We start from the raw sequence: 18355 nt of genomic DNA, 5'->3' as shown, positions 1-18355 counted from the left end.
GAGCATGTGGCTCTATGAGGACACCATAGAGGGAGCAAAGCTGTTGAAGCCACAAAAATAGCCTCTTCTTCCCATTCCTTTACCGTACGCAGTCATAGCCACATGATCCTCTGTATTTCCTTTAGAAAAGAAGTGCTGCCTGCTAAGCTGCTTCAGTCGTGTCTGACTCTCTGCAACCTCACGGACTGTAGCCCACCAGGCTCCTCTGTCCATGGGATTCTCCAGGAAAGCATCCTGGAGTGGGTTGCCATTTCCTCTTCCAGGGGATCTTCCGGACTCAGGGATTGAACCCATGTCTTTTATGTCTCCTGCATTGGCAGGTGGGTTCTTTACCACTAGTGCCGCCTGGGAAGCCCAGGTGAAAACTCATAATTTCATCATTGTCACAATGTATCGGGTTGGCCAAAACCTTCATTCCAGTAAGAGCTTAAGGACAAACCTGAATGAACTTTTTGGCCAACCTAATAGATACAAAAACTTCACAATAGAGTACTTTTTTCTTGATTTCCTCTTCCCTCTTCAGTCAGAAACTCCATGAGGGTAAGGACGATTATCCATTACCTAGCTCGGTACCTGGCACGTAGAGCAGGTCTCAGAAAGTTATTCAAATGAGTCTGTGCATTCTAAGAAAGCCACAGACATAGTAAGAAAACACAGGAAATAATAGCTGATCCTGCCTCAGGCTCAAGGGAATCATTTAGTGGTTTCTTTGTAAAAGCCATCATTAAGATTGTCCGATAAAAGTGCCCACCGAAGCATAAAGACCCCCATGGGCAGTAATAACTGGGGAGGGAGTCAGAGAAGCAGCAGCTAATTATCAAAGGCCTCTGAATAAACAGAGCTGACAGTTGCTAAGTGGTGAGTAGTTTATATACTTCATCCCCTGGGTTTCATTATCTACACATCATTGATGAAGAAACCCAGACTTGAAAAGGTTAAGTCCCTTGCTCAAGAGCACAGAGCTAGGAGGCGGCAGAGCTAAGATATAAAGCCAGGCTGCCTGGCTTCAAATTTGCTGAAATTCTTCTGAGTCTGACAATCACTCTTCAGATATAAGTTCCTTTTTGAAACTCCTTTTATCTGCAAGCTTTTTTTGTTTGTTTGTTTTTTACTACTCTATTTTACCTAATGTTTTTTATGGTGAAATTAATGTTACCTAATTTGAATAACCAAGTAGTCAAAATATCTTCTGTTATTGTCATCAAAAAATATCTCAGACCCCTGATTAGGCCTGCGGTTGTATTACTATATGTCACAAGAGTTAAAAGCAGGAATAGAAGCAGCAGTAATATATTATACATAAGAGAGATTTCCAAATAAAAAAAAACAGTAAGGAACTCTTGTTTTTTTTTTTTTTTTTTGCTGAGTGCCCCAGAATCTCTTCAGTACTTTATGAGCAAGACAGTGAGAAAAAAAGAATGAAATTTTATCTCTTCCTTGTCCCTACAACTATTAATAGAATGTGTCTTTATAATTGGAGAAGGCGGTGGCACCCCACTCCAGTACTCTTGCCTGGAAAATCCCATGGATGGAGGAGCCTGGTGGGCTGCAGTCCATGGGGTCGCTAAGAGTCGGACACAACTGAGCGACTTCACTTTCACTTTTCACTTTCATGCATTGGAGAAGGAAATGGCAACCCACTCCAGTGTTCTTGCCTGGAGAATCCCAGGGACGGGGAAGCCTGGTGGGCTGCCATCTATGGGGTCGCACAGAGTCGGACTTGACTGAAGTGACTTAGCAGCAGCAGCAGCAGCCTTTATAATACTTTGTAAAGAATCTGAAACAGCACCTCACTTAGGAACAGGAAATGATAATATCAAGCCTATTTATTATTTTTTTAAATTTTTTATTCTTTTTTATATTTAACTGAAGGATAGTTGCTTAACAGTATTGTGTTGGTTTCTGTGAAACAACAACATGAATCAGCCACAGGTATATATGTCCCCTCCCTCTTGAACCTCCCTCCCACCTTCCTCCCCATCCCACCCCTCTAGGTTGTTACAGAGCCCCGTTGTGAGTTCCCTGAGTCATACAGCAAATTCCCATGAGCTATCTATTTCGCATATGATAATGTAGGTTTCCAAGCTCCTCTCTCCATACATCCCACCCTCTCCTTCCTCCTACCCCAATCGTGTCCTAAAGTCTGTCGTCTATATCTATGTCTCCATCACTGTCCTGCAAAGCCTACTTACTCATTTTATGTTCATTTTACCTTTCCTCGGCATTAAAATTGTGTGTCTGTGTGAGCTGGAAAAAGAGGTCAGTTCAGTCAGTCAGTTCAGTCACTCGGTCGTGTCCGACTCTTTGTGATCCCATGAATCGCAGCATGCCAGGCCTCCCTATCCATCACAAACTCCCAGAGTTTACCCAAACTCGTGTCCTTTGAGTCAGTGATGCCATCCAGCCATCTCATCCTCTGTCGTCTCCTTCTCCTCCTGCCCCCAATCCCTCACAGCATCAGAGTCTTTTCCAATGAGTCAACTCTTTGCATGAGGTGGCCAAAGTACTGGAGTTTCAGCTTCAGCATCAGTCCTTCCAGTGAACACCCAGGACGTATCTCCTTTAGAATGGACTGGTTGGATCTCCTTGAAGTCCAAGGGACTCTCAAGAGTCTTCTCCAGTTCAAAAGCATCAATTCTTCGGTGCTCAGCTTTCTTCACAGTCCAACTCTCACATCCATACATGACTACTGGAAAAACCATAGCCTTGACTAGATGAACCTTTGTTGGCAAAGTAATGTCTCTGCTTTTGAATATGGAGTCTAGGTTGGTCATAACTTTCCTTCCAAGGAGTAAGCGTCTTTTAATTTCATGGCTGCAGTCACCATCTGCAGTGATTTTGGAGCCCAAGAAAATAAAGTCTGACACTGTTTCCCCATCTATTTGCCATGAAGTGATGGGACCAGATGCCATGATTTTAGTTTTCTGAATGTTGAGCTTTAAGCCAACTTTTTCACTCTCCTCTTTCACTTTCATCAAGAGGCTTTTTAGTTCCTCTTCACTTTCTGCCATAAGGGTGGTGTCTTCTGCATATCTGAGGTTATTGATATTTCTCCCAGCAATCTTGATTCCAGCTTGTGCTTCTTCCAGCCCAGAATTTCTCATGATGTACTCTGCATATAAGTTAAATAAGCAGGGTGACAATATAGCCAATCTGATCACACAGACCACAGCCTTGTCTAACTCAGTGAAACTAAGCCATGCCATGTGGGGCCACCCAAGACGGATGGGTCATGGTGGAGAGGTCTGACAGAATGTGGTCCATTGGAGAAGGGAATGGCAAACCACTTCAGTATTTTTGCCTTGAGAACTCGATGAACAGTATGAAAAGGCAAAGTGATAGGATACTGAAAGAGGAACTCCCCAGGTCAGTAAGTGCCCAATATGCTACTAGAGATCAGCAGAGAAATAACTCCAGAAAAGAATGAAGGGATGGAGGGAAAGCAAAAACAATACTCAGTTGTGGATGTGACCAGTGATAGAAGCAAGGTCCGATGCTGTAAAGAGCAATATTGCATAGGAACCTGGAATGTAAGGTCCATGAATCAAGGCAAATTGGAAGTGGTCAAACAGGAGATGGCAAGAGTGAATGTCAACATTCTAGGAATTAGCAAACTAAAATGGACTGGAATGGGTGAATTTAATTCAGATGACCATTATATCTACTACTGCGGGCAGGAATCCCTCAGAAGAAATGGAGTAGCCATCATGGTCAACAAAAGAGTCTGAAATGCAGTACTTGGATGCAATCTCAAAAATGACAGAATGATCTCTGTTCCTTTCCAAGGCAAACCATTCAATATCACGGTAATCCAAGCCTATGCCCCAACCAGCAACGCTGACGAAGCTGAAGTTGAATGGTTCTATGAAGACCTACAAGACCTTTTAGAACTAACACCCAAAAAAGATGTCCTTTTCATTATAGGGGACTGGAATGCAAAAGTAGGAAGTCAAGAAACACCGGGAGTAACAGGCAAATTTGGCCTTGGAGTATGGAAATAGAGGTAGGGATATCTTAGTCTGCTTGGGCTGCCATAATAAAATATCACAGGGTGGAAGGCTCAAACAAGAGAAATGTATTTCTTAGTTCTGGGGGTTGTAAGTCCAAGATCAAGGTTATCAGCAGGGTGGGTTTCTCTTGCGGCTTCTCTCCGTGGCGTGCAGATGGCTGCATTCCTGCTGTGTCCTTACACAGCCTTTTCACTGTGTGCATACAGCCCTGGTGTTCCTTTCTTCTTATAAGAACACCAGGTATAGTGGATCAGGGCCTTACTTTATGACTTTATCACCTCCTTTAAGGCCCTATCTCCAGATATAACACATGATGTCTTATGGCTTCAGCACAGGAATTGGGGGTAGAGTGGGGCTTCCCAGGCGGTGCTAGTGGTACAGAACCTGCCTGCCAAAGCAGGAGTAGTGAGAGACTTGGGTTTGATCCCTGGGTCACGAAGATCCCCCAGAGGGGGGCATGACTACCCAGTCCAGTATTCTTGACTAGAGAATCCCATGGACAGAAGAGCCTGGTGGGCCACAGTCTATAGGGTCACAGAGTCTGACATGATTGAAGCGATTTAGCACACATACAGGGGAAAGAAGAATTCAGTCTCCAACAGGGGGTATTTGTGAGGACCTCTGGTCTCAAACTTCTTTTAACAAGTTTTTTGAAACGTGAAGTTAAACTACAAGGTTTTGCAACTGGTGTGAGATAGAAAGTATTTCATTTCTTTTCCTAGAGACCATATGGTCTTTTAATTTTTCTAATCATAGTAAAACATATATAACATAAAATTTTGCCACTTCTACCATTAAAAACTATAGTTTAGTGACTTTGACTGCATTCCCAATCTTTTGCAACCATGACCAACATCCATTCCCCAAATTTTTAATCATCCAAGACAGAAATTCTAAAACAGTTAAGCAATAGCTTCTTGTTCTCCACCCATAGGAGCCCCTGGTGGTTTCTAACTGACTTTTTGTATCAATGAGTTTGCTGTTCCAGGTATTTTTTGATCCCACTTTTTATAGATCAAAGAATGATTGAACATGAAGGGACCTGGAAGACCAAGCACCTCTTGGTACAGATGAAGCATTTGGGCTGAGAGCGATGCAGTGGCTTGTCCATATTAACATCCCTATTTAAAGGCAAAAAAGAATCTGAAAAACAGATTGACTCTAGATGACTCTTTCAAACAAAAGTTTGAAATCTCTAGAATGACAGTCATAAAATGAGAATCTGAGGTGACACTGTTCATTACAGTAGCCTCTAGCCACATGTGGCCATGGAACACTGGAAATGTGGCTTGTCCAAACTGAGACATGCAATGAAGGTGAAATATACACCAGACTCTTTGAATGAAAAAGTAACACAAAATATCTCACAAGTAATTTTTATGTTGATTACATTTGAAATGATAAACTTGTACCTATGGGGTTAAATAAAAGTATTCAAAGGTAACTAAACTATCAAATATGGTTTGTCTAATGACATTATTTATTAAAAACTAACAAAAATATATGGAAAGACCTGAGCACAACATTTCCTTGGGTGCGGGGGTTGGGGGGGCGGAATGTTTAACAAACATTAAGTTTGTTTCTGTTGCAATAAAAGGAAGAAAATGAAGCAAGCTTAAGTAAGAAAGGCAGACTCTGTAAGGATAATGGAGTAGCCCATGGAACCCAAGGACCAGGATTCAGGCAGACCTTGGAAACAGACTGAAACTGGGCCTGGAGCACCTTAGGGGACTCAGTGGGTCCTTTCTCTGCTCATCTCATCTCTGCAATGCACACTGGCCTGCTCTGTGTCCCAATCCATGTGATGATGACGACAATGATGATAAACAACAGTTACTGAACACTCCGTATATACCAGGCACTGGGCAAAGCATTTTATGATTTTTCCATTTAATAGATAAAAGAAATTAAAGTATAGATAGGTTTGTAAAAAATCAATATCGCTTTGCCTCTTAGGGCATGTACAAGAATTCTACTCTTTCTCACCTATTTGAAAAGACTGTGACACTGGGAAATATTGAGGGCTGGAGGAGAAGGGGATGACAGAGGATGAGATGGTTGCATGGCATCACCGTCTCAATGGACATGGGTTTGGGTAGACTCCAGGAGTTGGTGATGGACAGGAAGGCCTGGCGTGCTGCGGTTCATGGGGTCACAAAGAGTCAGACACAACTGAGCGACTGAACTAAACTGAACTGAACTAGAAGACTGATGGAAATACAAGTGAGGGATAAACAGCTTAATGGCCAAAATAGAAGATTAGAATTTTTTTTGTTCTTGTTACTGTTGAGTCTTAACAATTAGCAGTGCCTTATGGAGTAAATGGCATTTTAAAAATAAAACCAAAAAATATATATTTGAAATGAAAAGTTCTAACTTGTTAGAAGTTGATGGTGCCAAATACCCATGTTGTGCCAAAAGTGGCTTTTTTTTTTTTTTTAAACATAAAGCATCCATTGAATTAAAAGAATTTGTCTTGCTTGGCTGCTTCAGAAAGCCAGAGAACATATGGGCAGTCAGATTTCCTGTGGGGCTAAGTAAGTTCTCTTGATGTTACATAGAATGGAAATTCCTGACAGTCCTTATAATGAAAGTCTAAAAGTGGTGTTCAATTTAAGGCCTCATCTTTAATTACCATTATTCTTTTCTATAAAGACTAATTTGGACAACTTTTGACTCATAGGTTAAAAAAAAAAAAATCACCCAAGCCAGATAACTATTAAATAGCAATGCCAAGATTGAAATCAAGTGATAAGCTGATTAACAGTATGCTCCATAGCATCTACTGTAAACAATGGTCACCACCCCTAATGCCCAATTTGCATCTCCTAAAATAACAGCCTTTGCTTCATAGATTTGCTGTGAAGATTGAATGAGATATCCCTATAAGTTTTAGCAGAGTTCCTGACATACAACTTGTGTTCTTTGCAAGCCAGCTGGCACTGTTATTGTTATCTTCTTTGTTTTCAAGAGAGCAGCTTAAAACTAGAAACTGCATTTCCACTTCAAGCTATTGGTGGAGGATTCTGATTGGCAGAACACAAGTGAAGGAGGCAATTTGAGGCTAATAAACTGTTTCTAGAAGAGATAATCTTTGGGGACAGAGGTGGCTCCCTGGGCCCCAACCCTTGACTTAGGTACAGAAAAGTGTTAAGAGTCAGGCTGCCATCTAAAATGACGTTTACTCTAATTTCTCAAAGGAATAGACGTGCATTATTCTGGCACCAAATATTGCCATCCCATTTTATTTACTAATCTTTTTAGCAGGTTAGAAGAAGCACTGAAAGCAGACCTGAGTTCCCAAATGAGACTTTTCTATTGTGGGCTATATTGTGGGTGATCTTTAAACTACACATATCTGGCTTTCCCCGTGGCTCAGCAATAAGGAATTTGCCTGCAGTGCAGGAGACGCAAGACACATAGTAGGTTCGATCCCTGGGTCGGGAAGATCCCCTGGAGAAGGAAAAGGCAATCCACTCCAGTATTCTTGCCTGAAAAATCCCATGGACAGAGGAGCTTATAGTCCAAAGTGTCTCAAAGAGTCTGACTCAACTGAGCACAAGAACAACCAAACTATACACTTCAGAAAAACCAACCTTACAATGATTAGAGATCTTTCTCATGTAACCACACATTCAGAGGCAGAGGTGGCATTTCTGACATTCTCACAGCCACTTTCTTGAGGCTGCAACATAGCTGCAAGATAGCAAGATAGGCCATAACTGGTGGATTGTTTGCTATGAGGGCATATAAATTTTGAATTCAAAATAAACACAGACAACATTTTAAAAAATAATTATTTATTTATTTGGCTGCACTGGGTCTTCGTTGTCTCATGAAGGATCTTCAGTCTTCACTGTGGCATGTGGTTTCTTTGTTTTTCCTTTTTTTTAGTTTCGGTATGTGAACTCTTAGTTGCTGCTTGTGGGATCTAGTTCCCTGACCAGGGACTGAACTCCAGGCCCCCTGCATTGGGAGTACAGACCATCGATGACATTGTCACAAACATGTTTAGAGCGCTCAACTAAATCTGTTTATCTAAAAATGTTACTCCCTAGATATTAGGAGAATACACTGCCAGGGAGATCATAAATAGGATGTGTGAAAGTTGCTCAGTCGTGTCCGACTCTTTGCGACCCCATGGACTGTAGTCTACCACACTCCTCTGTCCGTGGGATTTTCCAGGCAGGGGTTCTGGAGTGGGTTGCCAATAGGACATGTAGCCCCTTATAATTCCACTCCATCGATTTCACTCCAGGAGAGGGTGCCTCAAGTTCCTCGTGCTCAGAAATCTACTGTGGAACTTACCCTGAGTCGGAACCAGAAGTGAAGGCGGTGGCTGATTTCTTGAGAAGAAATATCAAGCACATTAAAGCTTACATCAGCATGCATTCCTACTCCCAGAAGATAGTGTTTCCATATTCCTACAGCCGAAGCAGAAGCAAAGACCACGAGGAGCTGGTAAGTGCTGCTTAATTCATTTTTTGTTAGCATTTCATAAGTAAAATAGTACTTAGTTCAAGAATCGAAAACTGTGGGGGAAACTATTCTCCCATAGAGTACGAAGGGGGACAGATGTTTTGTATCTTGATCTAACTCTTTTGAGAGTCACCCTGGGCCAGGGTTCATTGAGAGATTGTGAAGGACTGAGCCTTCCTCTGAGGACATGAACTTCTGTCCAGCAGAGGGGCTACCTAGGAAAGCGTCAGACAAGCTCTTGGGATGTCAGGAGGGAACCAGTCCACCTTGACCTGACCTGCATATGAAGCCAAGGACAAGACTTTCTGAAATTAATGGTCTGTTTGTGGTGACTAGTTTTCTATGGCAAGCCTGCCACAGGTCAAGTCTTAGCACAGTACTTACTGATCTGATATTAGCATTGGGAATTGCTTTTACACTGACCTCCCTTACTTGCAGGGATTTGGTCCTATTAAAAGCAACTCCAATTTCAGCATTGAGGCAAGACCATCCCTCCTTTTGTGGAATGCAGTGGATGGTACAGTGAGTTCAAAGAGGACTCACACAGCCTGCTAGTCCCTGAACCACTCTTTAGTCACAGATATTCTATGCTTGGGTAAGATGACAAAAGATGAGGATGCAAAGGTTCTTGATGGATTGTGATTAGGTTTGAGCAAATCATCACCCTAGATGCTCTCTAGTCAATGGAGGTGCTGTGGCAACATTCCAGTTCTTGCCCAAGTTCTGATCTTTATGTAGTGGTTTATTTCTCATTGACTTGTTTTGTCCTGGTTCTCTTAACAGAATAAACTATAGCCATGTTAGGGGCTAGCAATTCCTGATGACAAATGTAAAGTTCTTTGCAGTTGCTAAAAATAACTCCTTTAGAACAGAAACATACTTGATACTTCAGTTCAGTTCAGTCGATCAGTCGTGTCTGACTTTTTGTGACCCCATGAATCGCAGCACGCCAGGCCTCCCTGTCCATCACCAACTCCCGGAGTTCACTCAGACTCATGTCCATTGAGTCAGTGATTCCATCCAGCCATCTCATCCTCTGTCGTCCCCTTCTCCTCCTGCCCCCAATCCCTCCCAGCATCAGAGTCTTTTCCAATGAGTCAACTCTTCGCATGAGGTGGCCAAAGTACTGGAGTTTCAGCTTTAGCATCATTCCTTCCAGAGAAATCCCAGGGCTGATCTTCAGAATGGACTGGTTGGATCTCTTTGCAGTCCAAGGGACTCTCAAGAGTCTTCTCCAACACCACAGTTCAAAAGCATCAATTCTTTGGCACTCAGCCTTCTTCACAGTCCAACTCTCACATCCATACATGACCACAGGAAAAACCATAGCCTTGACTAGATGGACCTTTGTTGGCAAAGTAATGTCTCTGCTTTTGAATATTCTTAGGATTCCTTTTTCTTCTCAAGGGGAAATTTTTAAGGAAAGCTCCTTGATTGGTGATTGGAGAAGTGAGAGGGTATTTATCATGACCTGGAAATAGATTTAATGTGATTTTGAGTTATTTTTGGACTGCTGTTTGATAACTCAACAAGTGTTTGTTGAGTTATTATGTGTAAAATACTGTGTTTGATGGGCACTGAAAGAAGCACTGGGTAGGGCCCTGCCCTTTAAGAGAATATTATATGGTTACAGAGCTCATGCATTAGCAAATGTTACAGATTGCTATACTCTAAGGCAGTGGTCCCCAACCTTTTTGGCACCAGGGATCGGTGGGTGGGGATAGTTTTGGGGTGATTCAAGCCTGTTATGCCGCTGCTGATCTGACAGGAGGTGGAGCTTAGGCTGTAATGCGAGTCAATGGGGAGCAGCTGTACATACAGATGAAATTTCACTAGCCTGCCTGCCGCTCGCCTCCTGCTGTGTGGCCTGGCTCTACTCTGTGATCCGGAGGTTGGTGACCCTGCTCTATAGTATGAAAAGTGGAAGTGTTAGTTACTCAGTCGTCTTTGACTCTTGGCGACCCCATGGACTGTGGTCCTCCAGGCTCTTCTGTCCATAGAATTCTCCAGCCAAGAATACTGGGAAGGAGAGCCATTCCCTTCTTCAAGGGAGTAACTGTTAAATAAGTGGCACAGATGGTACAACTCCCTTCTGACTGGGATAGCTAAGGGTGGCCTTATTAATTCATTCAGAGGGAAACAGATAAGTGAGGGGATAAAGTCTCCACCTTGAGGACTTATAATGGCATCTGGTCCCATCACTTCATGGCAAATAGCTGGGGAAACAGTGGAAACAGTGGTTGACTTTATTTTTGGGGGCTCCAAAATCACTGCAGATGGTGATTGCAGCCATGAAAAAGATGCTTACTCCTTGGAAGGAAAGATATGACCAACGTAGATAGCGTATTAAAAAGCAGAGACATTACTTTGTCAACAAAGGTCCATCTAGTCAAGGCTATGATTTTTCCAGTAGTCATGTATGGATGTGAGAGTTGGACTGTAAAGAAAGCTGAGTGCCAAATAATTGATGCTTTTGAACTGTGGTGTTGGCAAAGACTCTTGAGAGTCCCTTGGATGGCAAGGAGATCCCATCAGTCCATTCTAAAGATCAGTCCTGGGTGTTCATTGGAAGGATTGATGTAAAAGCTGAAACTCTAATACTTTGGCCACCTGATGCGAAGAGCTGACTCATTTGAAAAGACCCTGATGCTGGGAAAGATTGAGGGCAGAAGGAAAAGGGGACGACAGAGGACGAGATGGTTGGATGGCATCACCTACTCAATGGACATGGGTTTGAGTAAACTCCGGGAGTTGGTGATGGACAGGGAGGCCTGGCGTGCTGCGGTTCATGGGGTCCCAAAGAGTTGGACACGACTGAGTGACTGAACTGAACAGAACTGAAGATGTAACGTACTGTAAAGAAGAAGGAATGGTAAAGTGCTAGTGAAGTCAAGGACCAGGTACGGTTTCAGACAATATTGAAAGATAGGATTTCTGTAAGTAGACAGGGAAGCGAAGACATTCTAAGCAGAGGCCATAGCTTCCCCACAGGAATTACGTTCAGGGAAATGTAGGGGCAAGAAAAGGAAGTTGATCCCTCAGAAAGCAGATGAGGTCCATTTGTGAAGAACAGTTAGTTTGTTTGAATGTCAGAATAAATTTACATTTTATTCTGTAGGTCATGTGGTTCCATTAAAACTTATTTTGAGCAGGGGGTGACACAGCATCATATCCACTGATATTCCTCGGGGTCATTCAAAGGAGTGACAGTAAATACTATAATGTTAGTGCCAGTTTCAGGAAAGATCTGCATAAGCTAGAAACAAAAATAACGGAGCAGGGAATTTAGTTACCATCTTGCTGCACTCCAGGGATATAATCTTTTTTATTTGATGAGTCTTTGCACATTTTACACACAAAAAGAAATAGAGTGTGTGAGAAGGATGAGGAGGGAATCATCCATACCTGAGATGTGCATGTTGTTTAGAGAAGCTGAGTTTAAAGCTCGGTGATAATTTTGCCTAGTTGTTTGTCTTTGAAATATAGTTATACTTTGTCTTACAGTATAACTTTGTTATGCATGCTTTGTTTTACAAAATAAATGAAATCCTTAAAAAGGCATGTTAGAATTCTTTTTTCTTCAAATTAAATAAGAATTTCATTATATTGGAAGGATCTGTGTTTTTAGCCACCCAACTGTGATTTCCATAAAGAGAGAAACATTTTTAAAAGTTAATTTATTCTTTTCAATTTACCTTTTGGATAAATGCAGATTTTCATTGTACCATTTTCCCTCAGCTTTATTGAGATATAAGTGACTTTTAATTTTGTGTAAATTTAAAGTGTACAGTGTGATTATTTTATACATATATATATTGTGAAATGATTACAATAAAGTTAATTAATATATTCATCACCTCACATAATTCTTTTTTCTTTTGTGGTGAGAACCCTTAATATCTATTCTCTTAGCAGCTTTTAAGTATATAAAATAGTATTGTTAACTAGAGTCATCAGACTGTATTTTAGATCCTTAGAAATTATTCACCATATAACTGGAAGTTTGTATCCTTTGACCAGTATCTCCATTTTCTTCCTACCTCCACCCCAGCCCCTGACAACAACCATTCTGCTATTTCTTCATATCTACAGCCTGATTCAACTACTATATGATTTTTTTTTTTAGAAACTTGTACCTGTCTTGTTTTAAAGCTGCACATTAACTGAAATTCCATATTCTGTTGATTTCAGTCTCTAGTGGCCAGAGAAGCAGTCTTCGCTATGGAGAATATTCATAGAAATATCAGATACACACATGGCAGTGGTTCAGAAAGTTTATGTAAGTATTTCTTCTTCAGATCTTGGGGGACTGTGAGGTACTAAGAAATTTGTGTTTGGTTTTTCTGTGTGGATTTAATTTTTCTAAGCAGAATCTTTTAAAACATGGTCACATGTAAAACAATTGGATTATAACAACTGGAGATGGAAGAATAATAGCTATGACATTGTTGAACAAAGCTACATTAATATACATACTAAAAAGGAACCAAAATGATACTTAAGAAATTATGCTCTTTCCTATAGAGTAGGGATTATAGAATTGGTATCACATTAGTTGACTGAAGCAGAAAAGGTCATACAAGTTCAAAAGAATGTTTAAGATGTCCAAGGCCACCATGTAAGGTTGTGCAGGTTGAACACTGTAGAAATCTAGGCATGCCATTTACATTAGGTGTTTTTAACTGACAACCTGTGTCCAAGAGTATAGCTCATGGCATGCTGGAGTTGAACATCCTTTGTTTATATCACACTGATGAGAACATGTATGTGGCAAGTTCTTAACAAATATCTTAATCTCTGCCGGGAGGTATTTATTGAGGGATTCCTTTGTGTCCACAGAGGGAATAACAAACAATTTAGCTCTTTTTGAAACTGGAGGGGTTTCAACAGGAGAAGAGAAAACAGAAAATAAGCATGTAAGAAGCCATCAGCAAACTATAATCCACAGGCCAAATCTAGCCCACTGCTTGTTTTTGGATAGCTTGTAAGCTAAGAATGGGTTTTTCCATTTCTTAAATGGTTGAAGAAAACCAAAAGAAGAATAAGATTTTGTGACATGTGAAAATTACATAAAATTCAATGTCCACAAATAGTTTTATTCGAGCATACCACACTCATTCATTTGCATATTGTCTATATAACTTTCATGACAGTGGAATTGAGTAGCTGTGTCATAGACTATGTGGCCCTCAAAGCCTAAAATATTAATTATCTGGTTCTTTACAGAAGAAGCTTGCCAATCTCTGATGTAAACAATTAAATAGTAAAATATAATCCCATTGATAATGAAGAACATAAAATAAGCATATTTGTTGTTGTTCAGTCGCTCAGTCATGTCCAACTCTTTGTGACCCCATGGACTGCAGCACACCAGGCCTCCCTATCCATCACCAACTCCCAGAGCTTACTCAAACTCATGTCCATTGAGTCAGTGATGCCATCCAACCATCTCATCCCCTGTCATCCCCTTCCCCTCCTGCCTTCAATCTTTCCCAGCATCAGGGTCTTTTCCAATGAGTAAGTTCTTCACATCATTGGAGCTTCAGCATCAGTCCTTCCAATGAATATTCAGGGTTGATTTCTTTTAGGATCTACTGTTTTGATCTCCTTGCAGTCCAAGGGACTCTCAAGAGTCTTCTAAATAACTGTAAAGGTTTGAAAATGACTGCCAGAGAGAGAGGCAACTTAGCCCAGGTGGCCTGGGAAGATCTTTCTCGGTAGGTGACGTGTCTGTGAGACCTACCCTGCAAGTGGCTGCCAAACAAAGGTGTGGGGAAGATACAGGGAGTGGGAATGGCATGTGAAAAGGCTTTGAGATGATATACTTGAAGTCCCAGAATTTCCTTCAACTGGAATGATCTACAGGGGGGTGAAAACATTCATACTGAATAAATTACCTGAGTACATGAGGCTTTATTACCAGAAAGTTCAGAATCTTCCTCTTCCTCCTCAGTCATTCCAGACAATCTCAGTACAAACTGAGGCTAGACTGGTCCACATGGTATTTCTGTCTCTTGCTGTCACAGTCTGTCTCTGCCTTTGCTGACCCAGGTCCTTGCTCTGGACCACAGCTTCCTTTCACAAATCACCCCTTTCTTGATTCCCATCGTCTTCTCTACTATTGTTCCTTCAGGGCTGGAGGAACTTGTAGACAAACATCCTGTTTTGATGAAATAATTCCATCTTCATGCATGCATTCATTCAATACAAATCTGTGTGTATGTGTAAGTATAAAAATATAGTTGGAAGAATAAATGCCAGATATTAATAATAACTATTAGAAACATTTGCTGAATGAGTAACTTAACTAATGCACTGTTGATTAATATTTTTCAGCACTTCAGTAAAGACTTGTGTAATTAATTCAAGTACAGGTATTAGAAAGAAAAAAAGTGGTCACTTTGCTTATTATATGATTGTCTACCTGGAAAACAGTAGGAAATCAACCAAAAATATTATTAACATTCCAAGAGTTGAGTAAGATGACTGACTATGAACTGCTGCTGCTGCTGTTGCTAAGTCACTTCAGTCGTGTCTGACTCTGTGTTACCCCATAGACGGCAGCCCACCAGGCTCCCCCATCCCTGGGATTCTCCAGGCAAGAACACTGGAGTGGGTTGCCATTTCCTTCTCCAATGAATGAAAGTGAAAAGTGAAAGTGAAGTCGCCCAGTGGAGTCTGACTCTTCGCGACCCCATGGACTGCAGCCCATCAGGCTCCTCCGTCCATGGGATTCTCCAGGCAAGAGTACTGGAGTGGGGTGCATATTCAAATGCAGAGACATTACTTTGCCAACAAAGGTTCGTCTAGTCAAGGCTATGGTTTTTCCAGTAGTCATGTATGGATGTGAGAGTTGGACTGTGAAGAAAGCTGAGTGCCGAAGAACTGATGCTTTTGAACTGTGGTGTTGGAGAAGATTCTTGAGAGTCCCTTGGACTGCAAGGAGATCCTACCAATCCATTCTAAAGGAGATCAGCGCTGGGATTTCTTTGGAAGGACTGATGCTAAAGCTGAAACTCCAGTAGTTTGGCCACCTCATGCGAAGAGTTGACTCATTGGAAAAGACTCTGATGCTGGGAGGGATTGTGGGCAGGAGGAGAAGGGGACGACAGAGGATGAGATGGCTGGATGGCATCACCGACTCGATGGATGTGAGTTTGAGTGAACTCCAGGAGATGGTGATGGACAGGGAGGCCTAGCATGCTGCGATTCATGGGGTGGCAAAGAGTCGGACAGGACTGAGTGACTGAACTGAACTGAATACAAACAGCTGCTCAGGATAGATTATGTTTAGAAATGTTACTGAACCGCTTGCACAGAATGATCTTATTTATGTAGGAAAAAATTATGTTCAAGTATGCACTGAAAAAGAAAGCACTAGAATATAAACGGTGATCATCAGTTCTTGGTAGGGTTACATGGATAATTTTTCTTTTCTTCCTTAAACTGCTTTCCTTCAATCTCTACTTTCTTCCAGAAACTTACATAATAATCAGAAAAAAAGCAAGGCTATTTTCATTTTTAGAAAAAAAAATCCACCTTATTAGTTAACTCGAAACATCTGTATTTCAGAAAGTAATTTCTTTTTTTTCCTTTTTGTAGATCTAGCTCCTGGAGGTTCAGACGACTGGATCTATGACTTGGGCATCAAATATTCGTTTACATTTGAACTTCGAGATAAAGGCAAATATGGATTCTTGCTGCCAGAGAGTTACATCAGACCCACGTGTTCAGAAGCTCTAGTTGCTGTCGCTAAAATAGCTTCGCATGTCGTCAAGAATGTTTAATGCCCTTGATTTTTTCACTCTGTTCCCATATTTTAATTTACTGATTTCAGCCAAACCATTGTACCCATTTCTTTTTGAGTTTTATCAGTAGTTTTGATCAAAGGTTTTCTCATTCTTTGGTTTTGTCAAAGAACAAAATAAACGGTACCTTGAAATTAACGCCGACCAGGGTTTACATTTTTCTTTTTTTTAATTTGTGAGAGGCTAGGTACTGGGTTTTTCTTGATCCGTGACATTTGACTAGCCATCTCAAGCAATTTCAGTAACTAACTTCATGCAGATCATTGTATCCTAAACAAGGAAAGAAGGTTGTTAGAAGTACAGTCAAGGTTTCTGCTCCCAATTTACAGTAAATTTCTGCTGGCTCCTTTAAAGACGCAGTCGTGCTTGCCTTTTACTCCACAGTAATAGGCGACAGCTGTTACTGTCTGAGAAGTCAGAGGGGCATGAAAAACAAGACAAATACCGCTCGTCTCTCCAGTTCAGCTGCTCAATAAAAACTTTGAGGGAAATGAATGGCTGCAGTTATTTCGACAACAAATGTGCCATTCTGCACATTTACAATAGCCGTTTATTGTAAGAAATTATGTAATAAAAGGAGAAAGCTCTTCCTCTTAAATTCACTTTAAAAGTGGGAGTTTCTGCTCTCCCGGATTCCTGGTTTCTTCTCCAGGGTTTTCAGGTAAAGGACAGATTTGTAGCACAGATTTGTTGATTTCACCGAACGCCTCAGGGCCGACGTCACGCCAGGGAGGCGTGTCCACAAGGGAGGCGGAGCCTGCGCTCTGACGACTAATCTGGAGGCCGGAAGTTGCCTCGGTCTTCTGAGGAACAGGGCAATCTCTTGACTTCCGGTGGCGCTTTGAGGCCTGATAGTGTTTTCCTTGTCTTTTCTTACTCCCCAGTCTCTTTCTTTCTTTCTTTTTTTTCCCTACGTCCCAGGCTGGCTCGACCCTGGCGAAGCGGCGAGCAGGCTCTGCTTCCCAGCCGTCCCGGAGTCCCTCGCTAGCCGAGGGCCTGTTCCCGGGGGCCGCGCGCGCACCTCCCTCTCGCCGTCGTCTCCCCGGGGCCGGGCGCGGGGACAGAGTCGCCTCCCCCGCTTCTCGGAGCTGAGGTGGCCGTGCCACCTCCGAACTGCGCTTGCGAAGGAAGCTCGGGGAGGAGGTAAGCTTGAATCCTGTGAATTGGTGTGGGTACCGGGGGGGAAGGGGTTGGTTGGACGCGCCCAGGATGGGGAGGCCCAACCGGTCCTCCATCCTGCTTGGGTCACGCCGGGCGTTTCATCCCTCCGTGAGCGTCCCACCCTTAACTCTGCAGAAGACCCTTGTGCTAGTGCCGGGTTTCTCGCTGTCATCCTGAGGGAGCAAGTGAATTCAGACGGAAAACTTTGCTAGGTCACTACCATTTAATGTGAGCCTGAGAGCTCTTGCGTGGTATTCTCATTTGTGTGAGATGGAAGGGTGCCGGAATATGGTCACGCATTCCCCAGACCTCTTAGGGAAAGGTGTCTTTACTTTTGGTTATATTTGGGCTTGCTTATTTCCCGGCAGTGATACCGACTCAATGTTCTCGGAGTTAAGGAGTGCTACTTTGTCTTCATAGTCCCTCGGTAGTTACTTTTGGCAGCTATCTGTCAGAAACCAGGAAAGGCGGGATGAAAGGCGAGGCTCATGTTTTGGCATCAGCTCTTTCTAAACAGGTGCACACAATTTATGTGGCTGGAACTTTGAGTTGATGAGACCGATGCTGTCGCTAGGATATTGGTTGTGGAGCCTAGGGTCAAACCACTGGGTTATATTCTGAGATTTTCAGATCATTTGAACTGCTTTGAAAATTGTGGGCGTGCTCACCCTCTTTAGGTTTTTTATTTGTTTTTGAAGAAATAATTTTAAAAGTCTGGAAGGATCTTCACACCTCAAGTTTTCAAAGTTTTGCCAGACATACTGTTGCAGTAAACCCAGATGCTTATGCAGGACAGTTCATTCGTGTGTGGTGCCGGCTACCGGGGTCTCCTGCAGTGTTTCAATTTACTGACTTTAGAATCTACGCGTCAATATTTTGGACAGTTTTGTGGACATA

General features: G+C 42.1%; 2 protein-coding genes across 9 annotated transcripts in view; both read left to right on the top strand.

The window, feature by feature from the left end:
* The window catches only part of CPB2 (carboxypeptidase B2), a 57763-nt gene extending 41328 nt beyond the window's left edge, over positions 1–16435 (top strand). For both annotated transcript variants that reach the window (XM_019971243.2, XM_019971242.2), the window contains 3 exons: positions 8269–8471; positions 12681–12768; positions 16092–16435. In XM_019971243.2, coding sequence (XP_019826802.1) covers positions 8269–8471; positions 12681–12768; positions 16092–16276 — 476 coding nt within the window. In that variant the 3' untranslated portion in view covers positions 16277–16435. The remainder of the gene's footprint in view (positions 1–8268; positions 8472–12680; positions 12769–16091) is intronic.
* Positions 16436–17071: 636 nt separating this feature from the next.
* Positions 17072–18355, top strand: part of ZC3H13 (zinc finger CCCH-type containing 13) — a 103788-nt gene continuing 102504 nt past the window's right edge. For 2 of the 7 annotated variants that reach the window (XR_011569680.1, XM_070800059.1), the window contains exon 1: positions 17072–17440. The gene's annotated coding sequence lies outside the window, so the exon portion shown is untranslated. The remainder of the gene's footprint in view (positions 17441–18355) is intronic. The other 5 variants (XM_070800058.1, XM_070800056.1, XM_019971240.2 and 2 more) reach the window with 3 other exon arrangements.

Source organism: Bos indicus, chromosome 12 (genome assembly GCF_029378745.1).
Source record: "Bos indicus isolate NIAB-ARS_2022 breed Sahiwal x Tharparkar chromosome 12, NIAB-ARS_B.indTharparkar_mat_pri_1.0, whole genome shotgun sequence".
Taxonomy (NCBI): Eukaryota; Metazoa; Chordata; class Mammalia; order Artiodactyla; family Bovidae; genus Bos; species Bos indicus.
The sequence above is the reverse complement of the archived record's forward strand: the minus strand, read 5'-3'. Positions and strand labels throughout refer to the sequence as shown.